Below are 15,807 nucleotides of genomic sequence, written 5' to 3'. Positions count from 1 at the left end.
GACAAATGTGTTAACCACCAAGCCAACATAACCCGCTTTTATACACTATATTACTAATAATGATATGTTATGTTATTAATGGTTCTGTTGTTACTGTTGTTGTTATTATTATTGTTGATGGTGGTGGTTCGCTTGTTAATGTCACATGTTGAATTTTACTTTTCTTTTTTTTTTTTTTTTTTAGTAAAAAACACATCCAATCTGAGCACTAAGCTTTATCAGTGGTTTTCCAACAGTTCAGGAAATTGACTGATATGCTGATATAGTAGATATCAGAGGACTTTAACCGCCGAGTTCCCACAGTCATAAAACCACAGGGCTGATTATTATGTGACCTCTCAGAACATCAAACCAAATCCTATGAGTGTTAATGTGGGTTTTCCGCCGCTGGGTGAAATCAGGAAGTTAGCACAAGCTCCCGTCTAGGCTGATGTGGTTTGATGCGGTTAATGATACTGAATATTGTTATATAGTAAATTATCTGTGTTTTGTTTTTCGGTTTAACAAAAATGACTTCTGCATGCTTTAAATCTAAGCGCATGAAATCTCTAGGCTTTTTTTTTTACATTTAATTTAATTTTTTTTTTCATAATATGTCTTCACGTTTTGAATTTTAGGTTTATGCTAACAGGTGATTTGATGATGGATCTGATAAAAGATAATGGCTTTGAGGTTTTTGTCTGGGAGCTTCTCATCCACTTGATGTGGTTAACACAACGAGGAGCATTTGTGTGTGTGTGTGTGTGTGTGTGTGTGTGTGTGTGTGTGTGGGTGCTTAGTTTTTGAAACTTCCTGCTTTCTGCTCGGGCATGACTCTTATCTCGGAAATTCACACCTATTTATTTAGAATGAAAGTGTGCTGTGTGTGTGTGTGTGTGTGTGTGTATAGGTTTGTGTATGTGCCTATACTGAAACAAAAGACCTTTTGAGATGCAGGTGCTTAAATTTAGAAAGAGGGCAAGAGGTAAAAATGCACTATTATGTAACCTTTAGTGAAAGAGGAGGTAAACTAGAATCTTAGAAAAACCTTCAAACATTATGTTTACACCTTTTTTAAAGCATTTTTCAAAATCTTTTCAGTTTGAACTTTCAGGTTGTTAGTGGGCATGATTTAGATTTAGATTTATGTCAACTGGCAGACGTCCTTATCATATACATTTACCTTATTTATCCAACTATGCAGTGCTTTCAAGTGGTTAAGTCTTTCAGATGTTGTTCAGAAGGTCAGAGGTCAAGCCCCAGCAATGTTGGGCCCTCAGTCAAGACCTTTGAGCTTCTCTGCTCCATGGTTGCTGTATCTGCACTGTGATATGTGAAGAAAAGTCTTCCACTCTTCTGTATTGTAATGCATGGCACTGACACTGTTTGAACTTGCTGCGATTTAACCTCACGACTTTCTGATCAGTGGTGTAAATGTCCACAAGAATGCCTTTTTATACTAAATACATGCAATACAGGCAGTAGTGGATCAAGTGGTTAAGGCTCTGGGTTGTTGATCAGAAGGCCCCAGCAGTCCCAAGCTGCCACTGTTGGACAACTGAGGAAGGCTCTTAACCCTGTCTGCTCCAGGGGCACTGTATCTATATATCTATAGCTACCCATGCGCTCTGACCCCAACTTCCTCAGCCGGGATATGTGAAGAAGAGAATTCTGCTATGCTCTGATGTATATGTGGCGATAATAAAGACTTCTTCTTCTTCTTCAAACAATAAACTGTAACCCTTCAGAATCAGACCTACTATATTGTGTGAGGGTCTATTATACTACTGCCGATGAAGTAAAATACTACAGGTCTAAATATTATGTGAAAAAAAAAAGCTGAGAGACAAACCGACTGCTTTAAAAACCACAAATTAAACCTGCCTCAATCTCTCAATGTCAGGATTTAGCCTTCTTTGTATTAAGAAGAGCACAGAGAACTGTATGGAGTATAGTTCACCTGTTGGGGCATATCAGTTCAGATTTCAGGCTTTCAGGAAAAAGAGAATGCCTTACCAAATCTTTAAAAAATTCTGGACTTGAATGCATGACACCAATGTATTTTTTAGACTACACTGTTAACAATGAATTTACATCACTCAAGACAAATAAAGGGGCAAAAGAATTAAACCTGTGTATCATATTACACTGTTTCAGGAAGCGTCAGGTGGTTAAGAAGCACTTGTGCTGAGGTTAGAAGCAGCCTGTCACTAGATCTGTCCTTATTGCACAGAGGATGTGACGCTTATAGCGGTGTCTCTGAGGGCTTTCCAGGCTGATAATGACCTGGAAATTAAACCACCATGTACAATTTCAACCTCAGTAACATCCGGGATGTTTTCCCTAGTATACAGGGACTTTTTTTCCTAGTATACCACTGACTGTAATTTCATCTTCATCCATTCTGAAATAGTTTTACACCAACAAGGTACAGTTTGTCCATTTTTTTGTCTGCCTTACTGTTTTTTTTTTCCATCACCAACCCGACAAGTCTTTTCCACACCTACTCTTGAGTTATTTCTACTCTCTTTTCTTTATGCTGCTTTAGGTTTTTTATTTTCCATGCTGTCATTACGTTGCCCTTACACCCTGAATGAGCTGACTAACCACTTCACCGCTGTGTGTTTCTCACTTTTTCACACTTATCTCTGTGGCTTCACCATCTGCTCTATGCTGCGTTTATTTCTATGTCTTTTTATGACAGAGCATATCCTCCTGTCTGCGTGAACCGTCTTATCAAAAACACATCTCTAAGATTGTGATCAAACTCCTACTAAACACACTTTTGTGACTACCAAACCACACGTTACAAGATTTAATCAGAATAAACCACCACTGATTCAGACTGTTCACTGTACATATATTTTCTACTTTTCCAGCATTTGGAACATGCCCTTTTCCAAAGAGATTTACTTTTACCTCATTTTATACATCTGAGCATTTAAGAGCTTAAGAGGTCAAGGTCCCAGCAATGGCATCTTAGTGATTCTGGGATTTGAATTCACTCATCTTTCAATAAGTATTTTAACATCTTTACCACTGAGCCGCCAACTTTCATACACTAGTTCACTAGGTTAAAGGCTAGACTTTCTATAAGAGCAGCTCTAACTGTAGTTCAGCTGCAAATCACACGTTTACGTTAATGCGCTCGGTCTAACATGCTATTGTTCCTATAGTTTCTAATCTAAATGGATTCTAATTGCTCATTCGAGGGGAATGTATGTAACATACACAGAAGGCATCTCTAGTCAATGAATCAGAGGTGACTTTAGTTTTCTGGGACAGAAAAATTTCTTCCGGATAGAGACGTTTTTGCAGTTTCTGCTTTTTTGTTTGTTTGTTTGTTTTATTACCTTCAGAAGCGAGGATAAAAAGTATGATCGTGAGAGAAAGACTGTTATAATGTAAGTAACAACAGAAACCCTCTTGCTTTGTCGATATAAAAAGCATAAATGGATAAATCAATATGACTCGTCATTCTGTCATAAATAAAATGCTGTAGTATTTGCAGTGGAAATATGGAAATTGCCGTGATGTGCTTTTATAGGAAAACTCCAGGGTGGTAAGAGTAACTCAGTTTCGTCCTGGCATCCGGTTAGAAAAACACAGTGTTTTATTCTTTACTCATTAAATGTTTTGCAGTGTTCACATCTCTAGATACGGTACATTCGCTGAACATTTGCCTTCAGATTCAAGAATCAAATTTGTCTTTATTCTGCTGAGTTTGCTTTTATTCTACGAACCCAGGTTTAGGTTTTGTGTTTCTATCATAATCAACAAGTCTGCTAAGGTTCAGCTTTTGACTTCCCCTTCCTCACCTCTAAAGTTTGTCTTTACTGTCATTTAAAAAGAGTTGGGGGACTTTTTTTAAGACAAAGTCAACTAGCATGCGGCAGACCTGCACTCTGTTTCCTCTAAGCGTTGTGAAACTTTTTCTGCACAATAAGGTTCTGAAAGTTAGCTCGTTCTCACCAAACCACTCCTCCACCCCTCTACTCGTCTTTCTTGACCACAAACAGGACTGCAAGAAGTTGCAGAGAGCAAATTTTGCACTTCAGCCTCCACTCTTTTTCTCTTGTTAAATGGCACGTCATGTCTTTTAAATAGCTATACCTGCATATTTCTAAGTTGCATATTTTTATTAATCATTTTATAAATGTTCATTTATGTTTGAAACATTAAACCCCCAAATCATTAGGTGGCACAAACAAGCAAAAACACCTTTTCTGTCTCTGGCTTGGGGGCCACATGACCTCATCTCACAAGATGTTTGCTTTCCCCAGGCAGCAGGGGAAATACGCTAAGATTCTGTTCTGAATTTCTTGCATGTATATAATGTTGTTTGCCATGATGTTGTTCAACTAATAATGTTGTTCTTCTGCATTCTACAAATATACATAATAATGTTTACTCTTCTTATCAAGTCTATAGTTTTAACTTTGCATGAATTATTACTACAATTTATAACTCCTCTCACGTTTCCTCTACTAAACTACAGAGTATAAACATCAACAGTTGCCATTTTGTAAATAAATGAGATCTGACACATCTGTGACACGGAGTAACTATCAGGTACTGAAATTAATTCTAAACTCAATACTATAATCTATAATCTATAATCTTTCCTGTAAAAAGCAGAATGCAGTAAATGACTTGTTCTCCTGCCTGCAGGTACAGACTATAGAAGCAGATTATATTTGGTTAGTCTTAGTCATAATAGCAGCCATACGTTAAATAAACTGATCAGCCATAACAATAATACAGCTGATAAGTGACGTGAATAATGTTGATTATCTTGTGTCAAGGGGTGGGATATATTAGACAGCAAGAGAACAGTCAGCTCTCAATGTGTTGGAAGTAGGAAATATGGACAAATGTAAGAATCTGTGTGACTCTGACAAGCCCAATTGCACTGGATAGACAACTGGGTCAGAACATCTCCATCTCCAGTGGGTACATTAACAGTAGGTCATATGGGGTGTTTCTGGTCTGTGGTCGTTAGAAAGTACCAAAAGTGTGCCAAGAAAGGAGAACTGGTGAACCGGTGACAGGGTCATGGGCACCTAAGGCTCATGGGGAGCAAAGACTAGCTTGTCAGGTCCAATCCCACACTGCTGAAAAAGTAAATGGTGTCTCTGATAGAAAGGAGTCCGATCACACAAAGCATCACAGCTTGTGCATATGGAGCTGCGTAGCTGCAGATTGGTCAGTGTGACCATGCAGAAAGCTCTTACACTGGGCATGTGAGCATCAGAACTGGACCACTGAGCAATAGGAGAAGCAGGCCTGCTCTGATGAATCATGTATTCTTTTATATCTTGTGGCCAGCAGAGTGTGTGTTTGTGTGTGTGTGTGTGTGTGTGTGTGCGTGCCAATTACTAGGGGAAGAGATAGCACCAGGATGCACTTTGGAAAAGTGGGGGCAGTGTCATGCATTGGTCAATGTTCTGATGGGAAATGTGGGCATTACTTTGACACGTACCACCTACCTAATTACTGTGAACAACTACATGCGTTCGTGGCAACAGTATTCCCTAACGTCAGTGTCCTCATTCAGCAGGATGTTGCTCCCAGACACACTGCAAACATTGTTCAGGAACAGGTTGAGGAACATGGTATTGACCCGGCCTCCATATTCCCTAGATCTCAGTATGATTGAGAGTCTATTGGATATGCTGGACAAACAAGTCCGACCCCAACTCACAACTTACAGGACTTACTGCACACAACTTGGTGCCAAATACCACAGCACACCTTCACAGGTCTTGTGGAGTCCATGCCTTGATGCGTCAGAACTTTTTCGGTGGCACAAAGAAGACCTACACAATATTAGGCAGGTGGTTTTAATGTTATGGCTGATCAGTGTATCTGTTTATACCTCCTACCACTTCTCGTCGCACACAAAGATATACAAAAAGGGTCACATGTTTGTACTTTTGAAGAATGTACCAAAAAGCTTTTGACTGGTGTGAGAACAGTTTTTGGTTTGCACCTGTAGAGATGTGAGTTCAAGCAGTGATGACTCAAATATATAAATATATTACAGTAAGTGGTAGTGCTTTCTGAATAAGCGCACAGTGCAGCCTCTGCTTTGTGTATGCTTTTGCTCAAGTAGCACAACCCATTTGTATCATGAGTGAAAGCATATAAATATGAAGTGTGTTTATATTTCTGGGAAATGTGGTATTCTACTGAGATATTGTTAGAAACTATAATATACTTGAACGAGTGCATTAATATCAACCCGTGATTCGAAGCTGTCCTAGTGTCAGAATTTAATTCGACAGCATTGCGGTTATAAAAAATGGATGAACTCCTGTTGTGTTGTGTTATTAAACTGCACACTTCAATGAATTTCTTGTCTCTTATGCTGTACTGTGTGTGTTTGTGTTGCAGTGTTTTGAATGTGGCGTTTTAGTTAAAGTTCACAATTAGAGCAGACTGCAAGTTTGGATTGGACAGATTTCTCTGAAATCAAATTACACATGTTCATCTTTATATGATATGATATGATATGATATGATATGATATGATATGATATGATATGATATGATATGATATGATATGATATGATATGATATGATATTATATTATATTATATTATATTATATTATATTATATTATATTGTTTTATTGGTTTATGTGTGTGTTTAACATGGTTTTATGAGGTGAATTTGGCTTCAAAGTGCTAAACACAACTCTGTTCTTTTTCACTTTGGTGAAAACCGCAGCTGGTGCTTTTTTTTTTCTCTCTCTCTCAGTCAAGGTGGAACATTTTGACGCCTACAAAAACCTCCCCTTCACCCAAACCACACTCTCCCCCTGCTCTCAGGTTATATAAACCCAAGGGTGAGGTGATATCTGTATTGTTCCGATACACTATACATCAATATCTTCATCATCTTCATCATCATCACCATCAGCAGCCATGCTCGCTCGTTCTCTTCTACTGATCCTTCTGGTTCTTGCCTGCCGTCAGTACATCGCAATGGCCCAGAGTAAGATTTTTCAGCTTTTTTATGTACATTTGTATTTGCAAATTCTCTTTTTGACTCTCATTTATAGGTTTTATGTATTCATTAAATTAGAACCTGATTGTTTTGACAATTTCTGGTACATAATATTATTAAAACGATATTAATGTCCATCGTTATAGCTGATGTTCAGCAACTTTATGACACTCTTTAGTTGAACGGCATTCATAAATTCATAAAATTTATAAGAAAAAAAAAAAAACACATTTATCCAGAGCATCTCATGGAAGTACATTCTATTCTCTACCAAACAGCTGGATAGTCTTTATCTCCACATGATTACATCTTTCACCTAAAAGCCTGTTAGAGGGAAGTTTGCATGAAAGACAAACAGAGCGTCTCTGTTCAAAACAGAGCTGTGTGTCAATCTATCAATTTTTAAAAAAAATTAAACATGTACCATTAAATGAACTAAGTAATTAAGTTATTTATTTTAGACCTTTATTAGCCATTTTTCCATACCAGGTTAAATTTTTAGCATTTAATCAAAGCATTATCAGACGATAATTATATTAAATAAAAATGTTGACTTTTTTTTACACAGGTGCAAAAGGACCAGAGGACTGTTGTTTTAGGTTCTTCACGAAACCGATACCTATAAGAGCCATTAAAACGTACGTTAATACGAGCACAGACTGTCCGAAAAATGGAATCATGTAAGTATTTTTAATACATTCTTTATTAATAAGTCTGTTTGTTCTTAATCTTTGATTTTTAACAAGATTTATGAATGCCGGTCATTTTAGTGACTATTCTTGTTCAAAACTGACTTGAATCTTTGTTTCTTTCCAGTTTTACTACCCAGAATTCCAGCCGTGTGTGCGCAGACCCAGGCTTTAAGTGGGTGCAGCGGGCCATTGAACTACTTGACCAGCGCCTGTACGAGAGCTCAAACTAAACCCAGCCAAGCTGTTAAATCCCATATATCCATTAAGCCAAAGATTTAAATATTCCATTCTAACTAAATAAAGCATTTTAATGGGATAAAGCTTTTTTGTTATATATCACCTGCTAAAATAAGCTTGCAAAAATGATTGAAATATAATGAAAAAATATTCATTTTTTGTGACTGATACATTTTATACATTTTATCATCCATTGTTGCTTTTTTACTTTTTTAAATAAAGCCACGTAAAAAAAAAATGCATGGTGAAATTCTTTTGAAGTAGAATTAAATATGCACCCACAACATCAGTAGCTGCCTAGGATTCTGCTCATGTCTCGCACCAAGAGCTATGAGACAAATAACTAACTATTTATAAAACATAAACTAAGCTTCATACTTCATGAACACAAACTAAGAGATAAATTAAATGATATATGACTATATACATACAAATGCATACACACAGTACAGATACATATGTTCTGTACACATTTACATGGAATGTTACAGCTGCATCAGTATATGCACCAATTTGTCAATAAAACGTTATATGCAATGCTGAGGAATGTCAGTGAAACAAGTTAGGACCTATAATTATATATTATCATACTGTAACATAATCTATGATATTATTATACATTATAGTAGTTACAGACAGCTGTTCTCTCACCTGTTTCACTTTTTTTTCACTGTTGGGCTCAATTGCCCAACAGTGGAGACTGGTGGTGCTGGGTCTTGAACCCCAATCCTCCGATTAACAACACAGAGCCTTAACCACTTGAAGTATAACCAGAAGGTTTTATTGTTCCATTGCTGCCATCTATTGAATAAGGTCTGATACAACAACACTAACAGATAGGAAAAGATTTAGTGATTAATAAGGTTTAATTGTAGGTAAAAAGCTTCATCATTGATGGAAAAATGTCATGCAGTTTTTTGGGAGCAACTCATTTAGTAATTAATAAAAAATAGGTAAAAGTTATACTATTATAATTATAATACTCTTATGTTAAGTGCAACACATTATTCATGTACACGCCACAAGAAACTGCAATGCTGACAATTTACACAAATATTCTTTGCAAAGTTGGCGTAGTGGTCCAATGCAGTCCCAAAACCACAATCAAAGCTTAGGCTGAAAGGTTAACTGGAGATATGATCCATGAGTGATCCACAAGCGAAAATGCACCTTTCTCATTTCCAATGAAATTTGCGAACAAATCCGGTCCAAAACGCTATAAGAAAAGCAATCTCAGGGACACAAAAACCCATAAATGTGGCAAGTAGTCCGAAGTGCTTCAGCGCATCTCTCCAACCCAAAATGTCCACCTTGCATTTTTGCTTGTGCTCATTCACAACAGCAATATCTAGCTCAAGTCCCACCACCCCAAACAATCACTTTTATAAGATAAACTAACAAGTGTCTTCAACGTTGTAATGACATTGCAATATAATAATAAATAGACATACCGATGTGTATAATGTTGTAATGGTACATTTGTTGAAAGGCTAATCTGAGTGTTTTGCTCTCTGGAATGAAGATAGTGCCAGGAATCAGGAGGAAACCTGGACTTGTTTGAACTTGTAAGTGTGAATATGGTGATTGGTTGGTATTTTGCAAAAAGTAAAAATTTTATGATTATTATTATTATTATTATTATTATTATTATTATTATTATTATTGTATTAGTGTCAAAAGAGAAAATTCAAGCAAAGAAAGGCATGTGTATGATTGTGGCATGTGTATGATTACACATTGTATGGTGGAAGATCAAAAGGGTCGCATGTCACCACACACTAGCTTTCAGTCCAGATGAAGCCGTGCGTGATGAACAAGCGTTTGCTTCAGATCAAGCAACAAGTAGGGGTGTTTTTTTGCCCCAGGCAGCAAACAACCACTTAGAACACAAGTGGAAATCAGAAAGAGCTCTCACAAGCAGAGAGGGCTTTGTCATGCTCTGGCAAAATACTGCCAAACGCAGCTGGAGGACTTTTCTGTTCCAACTGCCTTGTCAAGGGCAGGTCCTCATACATTTATGGTGCAAATGGTGGGCTATCAAATGCAGCTGGTGATGTTCTGTTTGACAGTCGCAAGCCAGCCAAATGCACAGTTCGCAAAGGGACTTTTCAGTTCCGTTTGCAGATACAAGCTTTGCCGTTCTGTTTGACATTGGTTATCACATTCACCTAGCATGCGGAAGGTCCTCGGTTCAAAACTGGGCAAAAACAAGCTCATGCTTTTGAGCTTTGCCTCAGTAAGCACCCACTTTTCCTGATCAGGAGCATAAAGGGGACTAGAGCAGTTTCTCCACTATGTGGTGCCTACATTGAAATGCACTTTAGTGCATGAAATCAGAAAGAGCTCTCACAAGCAGAGAAGACTTTTTCACGCTCTGGCCAAAGCCTGCCAAAGGCAGGTGGCAGACATTTCTGTTCACCTTTTCAAGGAAAGGCCCTCGTACATTTGCCACGCTCCAACACAGCGCTTAAATGCGTTGGCCGGAAATCGAACCCGGGTCAACTGCTTGGAAGGCAGCTATGCTCACCACTATACCACCAACGCCTGCAAGCCAACACCATTACCCAGGTGAAGGAACGTTTAAGCCTTTGCTTTGCCCAATTATTTATTTATTTACTTACTTTGCGGTTCCCCTGCTGAAAGCAAAAGCCTTCCCTTGCTTGTGTTTCTGTAGTGTAGTGGTTATCACGTTCGCCTCACACGCGAAAGGTCACCAGGCAGAAACATATTTTTGGTGGTCAGGGGTTTGTGCTTTGCGGTGAATAAGACTCGAGTTTGGCACTATGTATCGCCCATGCCTTTGGGAACAAGCTGAAAATGAGATCCGGCCCGACTTCCACGTACATTTTGTAGCGTGACTGTTTTCACGTTTTCTGCTCATTTGCCCTGGCGAAGAAAGGGCTTAACATTGTCTTTTTTTTCTTTATTCGTTGAAGTGATTTATTTTGATGATGAGACCCCAAAGACAGTCTTCATAGTTTCTGTAGTGTAGCGGTTATCACGTTCGCCTAACACGCGAAAAGTCCCCGGTTTGAAACCGGGCAGAAACAAGCCCAGGCTTTTGAGCTTTGCTTCAGCAAGCGTCCACATGTCCTAACCGGGACCCAGGAGGTGACTGGAGCAGTTTCTCCACAATGTGATGCCTAGCTTGAAATGCGCTTTAGTGCATAGAAAATCAACAAGTTTTTACTTCAAATCAAGCGACACGTAGGGATTATTGCTGCAGGCCGCAAGCCACCACTTACACCGCAAGTTGAAATCAGAAAGGGCTCTGTCAAAGCCTTCCCTTGCTTGTGTTTCTGTAGTGTAGTGGTTATCATGTTCGCCTCACACGCGAAAAGTCACCAGGCAGAAACATATTTTTGGTGGTCAGGGGTTTGTGTTTTGTGGCGAATAAGACTCGAGTTTGGCGCTATGTATCGCCCATGCCTTTGGGAACAAGCTGAAAATGACATTCCGGCCCGATTTCCACGTAGATTCTGTAGCGTGACTGTTTTCACGTTTTCTGCTCATTTGCACTGGCGAACAAAGACTGGCGAACGCTTTAGTGCATGAACAAGCGTTTGCTTCAGATCAAGCAACAAGTAGGGGTGTTTTTTTTCTTCCATGTAGATTCTGTAGCATGACAGTTTTCACGTTTTCTGCTCATTTGCACTGGCGAACAAAGGGCTTAACATTGTCTTAACATTGCTTCAGCAAGCATCCACTTGTCCTAACCGGGACCCTGGAGGTGACTGGAGCAGTTTCTCGACAATGTGATGTCTAGTTTGAAATGCGCTTTAGTGCATAGAAAATCAACAAGTGTTTACTTCAAATCAAGCGACACGTAGGGATTATTGCTGCAGGCCGCAAGCCACCACTTACACCGCAAGTTGAAATCAGAAAGGGCTCTCACCAAAGAACTCTGGCCAAAGCCTGTCAAATGCAGCTGGTGGACTGTGCCTTTTGACTTTCGAAAACGGTCAGAAACAGACCTTGAGCTTTGCCTCAGTAAGCGCCCACTTGTCCTGATCAGGAGCCTGAAGGGGACTAGAGCAGTTTCTCCACTATGTGGTGCCTACCTTGAAATGCGCTTTAGTGCATGAACATACGTTTGCTTCAGATCAAGCAACAAGTAAGGGTTTTTTTTGCCTCAGGCAGCAAACAACCATTTAGAACACAAGTGGAAATCAGAAAGAGCTCTCACAAGCAGAGACTCCTGGGCAAAGTCCACCAAATGCAGGTGGCAGACATTTCTGTTCACCTTTTCAAAGGAAGGCCCTCGTACATTTGCCAGGCTCCAACACACGGCTTAAATGCGTTGGCCGGGAATCGAACCCGGGTCAACTGCTTGGAAGGCAGCTATGCTCACCACTATACCACCAACGCCTGCAAGCCAGCACCATTACTCAGGTGAAGGAACGTTTAAGCCTTTGCTTTGCCCAATTATTTATTTATTTACTTACTTTGCGGTTCCCCTGCTGAAAGCAAAAGCCTTCCCTTGCTTGTGTTTCTGTAGTGTAGTGGTTATCACGTTCGCCTCACACGCGAAAGGTCACCGAGCAGAAACATATTTTTGGTGGTCAGGGGTTTGTGCTTTGCGGCGAATAAGACTCGAGTTTGGCACTATGTATCGCCCATGCCTTTGGGAACAAGCTGAAAATGAGATCCGGACCAACTTCCATGGACATTTTGTAGCGTGACTGTTTTCACGTTTTCTGCTCATTTGCCCTGGCGAAGAAAGGGCTTAACATTGTCTTTTTTTTCTTTATTCGTTGAAGTGATTTATTTTGATGATGAGACCCCAAGGACAGTCTTCATAGTTTCTGTAGTGTAGCGGTTATCATGTTCGCCTAACACGCGAAAGGTCCCCGGTTCGAAACCGGGCAGAAACAAGCCCAGGTTTTTGAGCTTTGCTTCAGCAAGCGTCCACTTGTCCTAACCGGGACCCTGGAGGTGACTGGAGCAGTTTCTCCACAATGTGATGCCTAGCTTGAAATGCGCTTTAGTGCATAGAAAATCAACAAGTTTTTACTTCAAATCAAGCGACACGTAGGGATTATTGCTGCAGGCCGCAAGCCACCACTTACACCGCAAGTTGAAATCAGAAAGGGCTCTGTCAAAGCCTGGTCTGTAGCCTTGTGTTTCTGTAGTGTAGTGGTTATCATGTTCGCCTCACACGCGAAAAGTCACCAGGCAGAAACATATTTTTGGTGGTCAGGGGTTTGTGTTTTGTGGCGAATAAGACTCGAGTTTGGCGCTATGTATCGCCCATGCCTTTGGGAACAAGCTGAAAATGACATTCCGGCCCGATTTCCACGTAGATTCTGTAGCGTGACTGTTTTCACGTTTTCTGCTCATTTGCACTGGCGAACAAAGACTGGCGAACGCTTTAGTGCATGAACAAGCGTTTGCTTCAGATCAAGCAACAAGTAGGGGTGTTTTTTTTCTTCCATGTAGATTCTGTAGCATGACAGTTTTCACGTTTTCTGCTCATTTGCACTGGCGAACAAAGGGCTTAACATTGTCTTAACATTGCTTCAGCAAGCATCCACTTGTCCTAACCGGGACCCTGGAGGTGACTGGAGCAGTTTCTCGACAATGTGATGTCTAGTTTGAAATGCGCTTTAGTGCATAGAAAATCAACAAGTGTTTACTTCAAATCAAGCGACACGTAGGGATTATTGCTGCAGGCCGCAAGCCACCACTTACACCGCAAGTTGAAATCAGAAAGGGCTCTCACCAAAGAACTCTGGCCAAAGCCTGTCAAATGCAGCTGGTGGACTGTGCCTTTTGACTTTCGAAAACGGTCAGAAACAGACCTTGAGCTTTGCCTCAGTAAGCGCCCACTTGTCCTGATCAGGAGCCTGAAGGGGACTAGAGCAGTTTCTCCACTATGTGGTGCCTACCTTGAAATGCGCTTTAGTGCATGAACATACGTTTGCTTCAGATCAAGCAACAAGTAAGGGTTTTTTTTGCCTCAGGCAGCAAACAACCATTTAGAACACAAGTGGAAATCAGAAAGAGCTCTCACAAGCAGAGACTCCTGGGCAAAGTCCACCAAATGCAGGTGGCAGACATTTCTGTTCACCTTTTCAAAGGAAGGCCCTCGTACATTTGCCAGGCTCCAACACACGGCTTAAATGCGTTGGCCGGGAATCGAACCCGGGTCAACTGCTTGGAAGGCAGCTATGCTCACCACTATACCACCAACGCCTGCAAGCCAGCACCATTACTCAGGTGAAGGAACGTTTAAGCCTTTGCTTTGCCCAATTATTTATTTATTTACTTACTTTGCGGTTCCCCTGCTGAAAGCAAAAGCCTTCCCTTGCTTGTGTTTCTGTAGTGTAGTGGTTATCACGTTCGCCTCACACGCGAAAGGTCACCGAGCAGAAACATATTTTTGGTGGTCAGGGGTTTGTGCTTTGCGGCGAATAAGACTCGAGTTTGGCACTATGTATCGCCCATGCCTTTGGGAACAAGCTGAAAATGAGATCCGGCCCGACTTCCACGTACATTTTGTAGCGTGACTGTTTTCACGTTTTCTGCTCATTTGCCCTGGCGAAGAAAGGGCTTAACATTGTCTTTTTTTTCTTTATTCGTTGAAGTGATTTATTTTGATGATGAGACCCCAAGGACAGTCTTAATAGTTTCTGTAGTGTAGCGGTTATCACGTTCGCCTAACACGCGAAAGGTCCCCGGTTCGAAACCGGGCAGAAACAAGCCCAGGCTTTTGAGCTTTGCTTCAGCAAGCGTCCACTTGTCCTAACCGGGACCCTGGAGGTGACTGGAGCAGTTTCTCCACAATGTGATGCCTAGCTTGAAATGCGCTTTAGTGCATAGAAAATCAACAAGTTTTTACTTCAAATCAAGCGACACGTAGGGATTATTGCTGCAGGCCGCAAGCCACCACTTACACCGCAAGTTGAAATCAGAAAGGGCTCTGTCAAAGCCTGGTCCGTAGCCTTGTGTTTCTGTAGTGTAGTGGTTATCATGTTCGCCTCACACGCGAAAAGTCACCAGGCAGAAACATATTTTTGGTGGTCAGGGGTTTGTGTTTTGTGGCGAATAAGACTCGAGTTTGGCGCTATGTATCGCCCATGCCTTTGGGAACAAGCTGAAAATGACATTCCGGCCCGATTTCCACGTAGATTCTGTAGCGTGACTGTTTTCACGTTTTCTGCTCATTTGCACTGGCGAACAAAGACTGGCGAACGCTTTAGTGCATGAACAAGCGTTTGCTTCAGATCAAGCAACAAGTAGGGGTGTTTTTTTTCTTCCATGTAGATTCTGTAGCATGACAGTTTTCACGTTTTCTGCTCATTTGCACTGGCGAACAAAGGGCTTAACATTGTCTTAACATTGCTTCAGCAAGCATCCACTTGTCCTAACCGGGACCCTGGAGGTGACTGGAGCAGTTTCTCGACAATGTGATGTCTAGTTTGAAATGCGCTTTAGTGCATAGAAAATCAACAAGTGTTTACTTCAAATCAAGCGACACGTAGGGATTATTGCTGCAGGCCGCAAGCCACCACTTACACCGCAAGTTGAAATCAGAAAGGGCTCTCACCAAAGAACTCTGGCCAAAGCCTGTCAAATGCAGCTGGTGGACTGTGCCTTTTGACTTTCGAAAACGGTCAGAAACAGACCTTGAGCTTTGCCTCAGTAAGCGCCCACTTGTCCTGATCAGGAGCCTGAAGGGGACTAGAGCAGTTTCTCCACTATGTGGTGCCTACCTTGAAATGCGCTTTAGTGCATGAACATACGTTTGCTTCAGATCAAGCAACAAGTAAGGGTTTTTTTTGCCTCAGGCAGCAAACAACCATTTAGAACACAAGTGGAAATCAGAAAGAGCTCTCACAAGCAGAGACTCCTGGGCAAAGTCCACCAAATGCAGGTGGCAGACATTT

The 15,807-nt window shown here is 40.7% G+C and overlaps 1 protein-coding gene and 6 non-coding genes across 7 annotated transcripts; 4 read left to right on the top strand and 3 right to left on the bottom strand.

Annotated features, from left to right (window-relative positions):
- The first annotated feature begins 6,819 nt into the window (after window positions 1-6,819).
- Window positions 6,820-8,132, top strand: LOC131356397 (regakine-1-like). The gene is made up of 3 exons (XM_058395383.1): window positions 6,820-6,977; window positions 7,558-7,669; window positions 7,806-8,132. Exons 1-3 carry the CDS (start codon window positions 6,908-6,910, stop codon window positions 7,909-7,911), a joined length of 288 nt encoding a protein of 95 aa, XP_058251366.1. The 5' UTR covers window positions 6,820-6,907; the 3' UTR covers window positions 7,912-8,132.
- Window positions 8,133-10,390: 2,258 nt separating this feature from the next.
- On the bottom strand, window positions 10,391-10,462 carry trnag-ucc (transfer RNA glycine (anticodon UCC)). The gene has a single exon. It is a non-coding gene; the product is annotated as a tRNA-Gly (tRNA).
- A 433-nt stretch (window positions 10,463-10,895) lies between these two features.
- On the top strand, window positions 10,896-10,968 carry trnav-aac (transfer RNA valine (anticodon AAC)). The gene has a single exon. It is a non-coding gene; the product is annotated as a tRNA-Val (tRNA).
- A 1,246-nt stretch (window positions 10,969-12,214) lies between these two features.
- trnag-ucc (transfer RNA glycine (anticodon UCC)) lies at window positions 12,215-12,286 on the bottom strand. Its single transcript has one exon. It is a non-coding gene; the product is annotated as a tRNA-Gly (tRNA).
- Window positions 12,287-12,719: 433 nt separating this feature from the next.
- trnav-aac (transfer RNA valine (anticodon AAC)) lies at window positions 12,720-12,792 on the top strand. Its single transcript has one exon. It is a non-coding gene; the product is annotated as a tRNA-Val (tRNA).
- A 1,249-nt stretch (window positions 12,793-14,041) lies between these two features.
- On the bottom strand, window positions 14,042-14,113 carry trnag-ucc (transfer RNA glycine (anticodon UCC)). Its single transcript has one exon. It is a non-coding gene; the product is annotated as a tRNA-Gly (tRNA).
- A 433-nt stretch (window positions 14,114-14,546) lies between these two features.
- trnav-aac (transfer RNA valine (anticodon AAC)) lies at window positions 14,547-14,619 on the top strand. Its single transcript has one exon. It is a non-coding gene; the product is annotated as a tRNA-Val (tRNA).
- Window positions 14,620-15,807: the final 1,188 nt, after the last annotated feature.

The sequence above is a fragment of the Hemibagrus wyckioides genome, linkage group LG07, assembly GCF_019097595.1.
Source record: "Hemibagrus wyckioides isolate EC202008001 linkage group LG07, SWU_Hwy_1.0, whole genome shotgun sequence".
Classification (NCBI taxonomy): domain Eukaryota; kingdom Metazoa; phylum Chordata; class Actinopteri; order Siluriformes; family Bagridae; genus Hemibagrus; species Hemibagrus wyckioides.
Note: the sequence above shows the minus strand (reverse complement) of the source record. Positions and strands in the feature narration are given on the sequence as shown.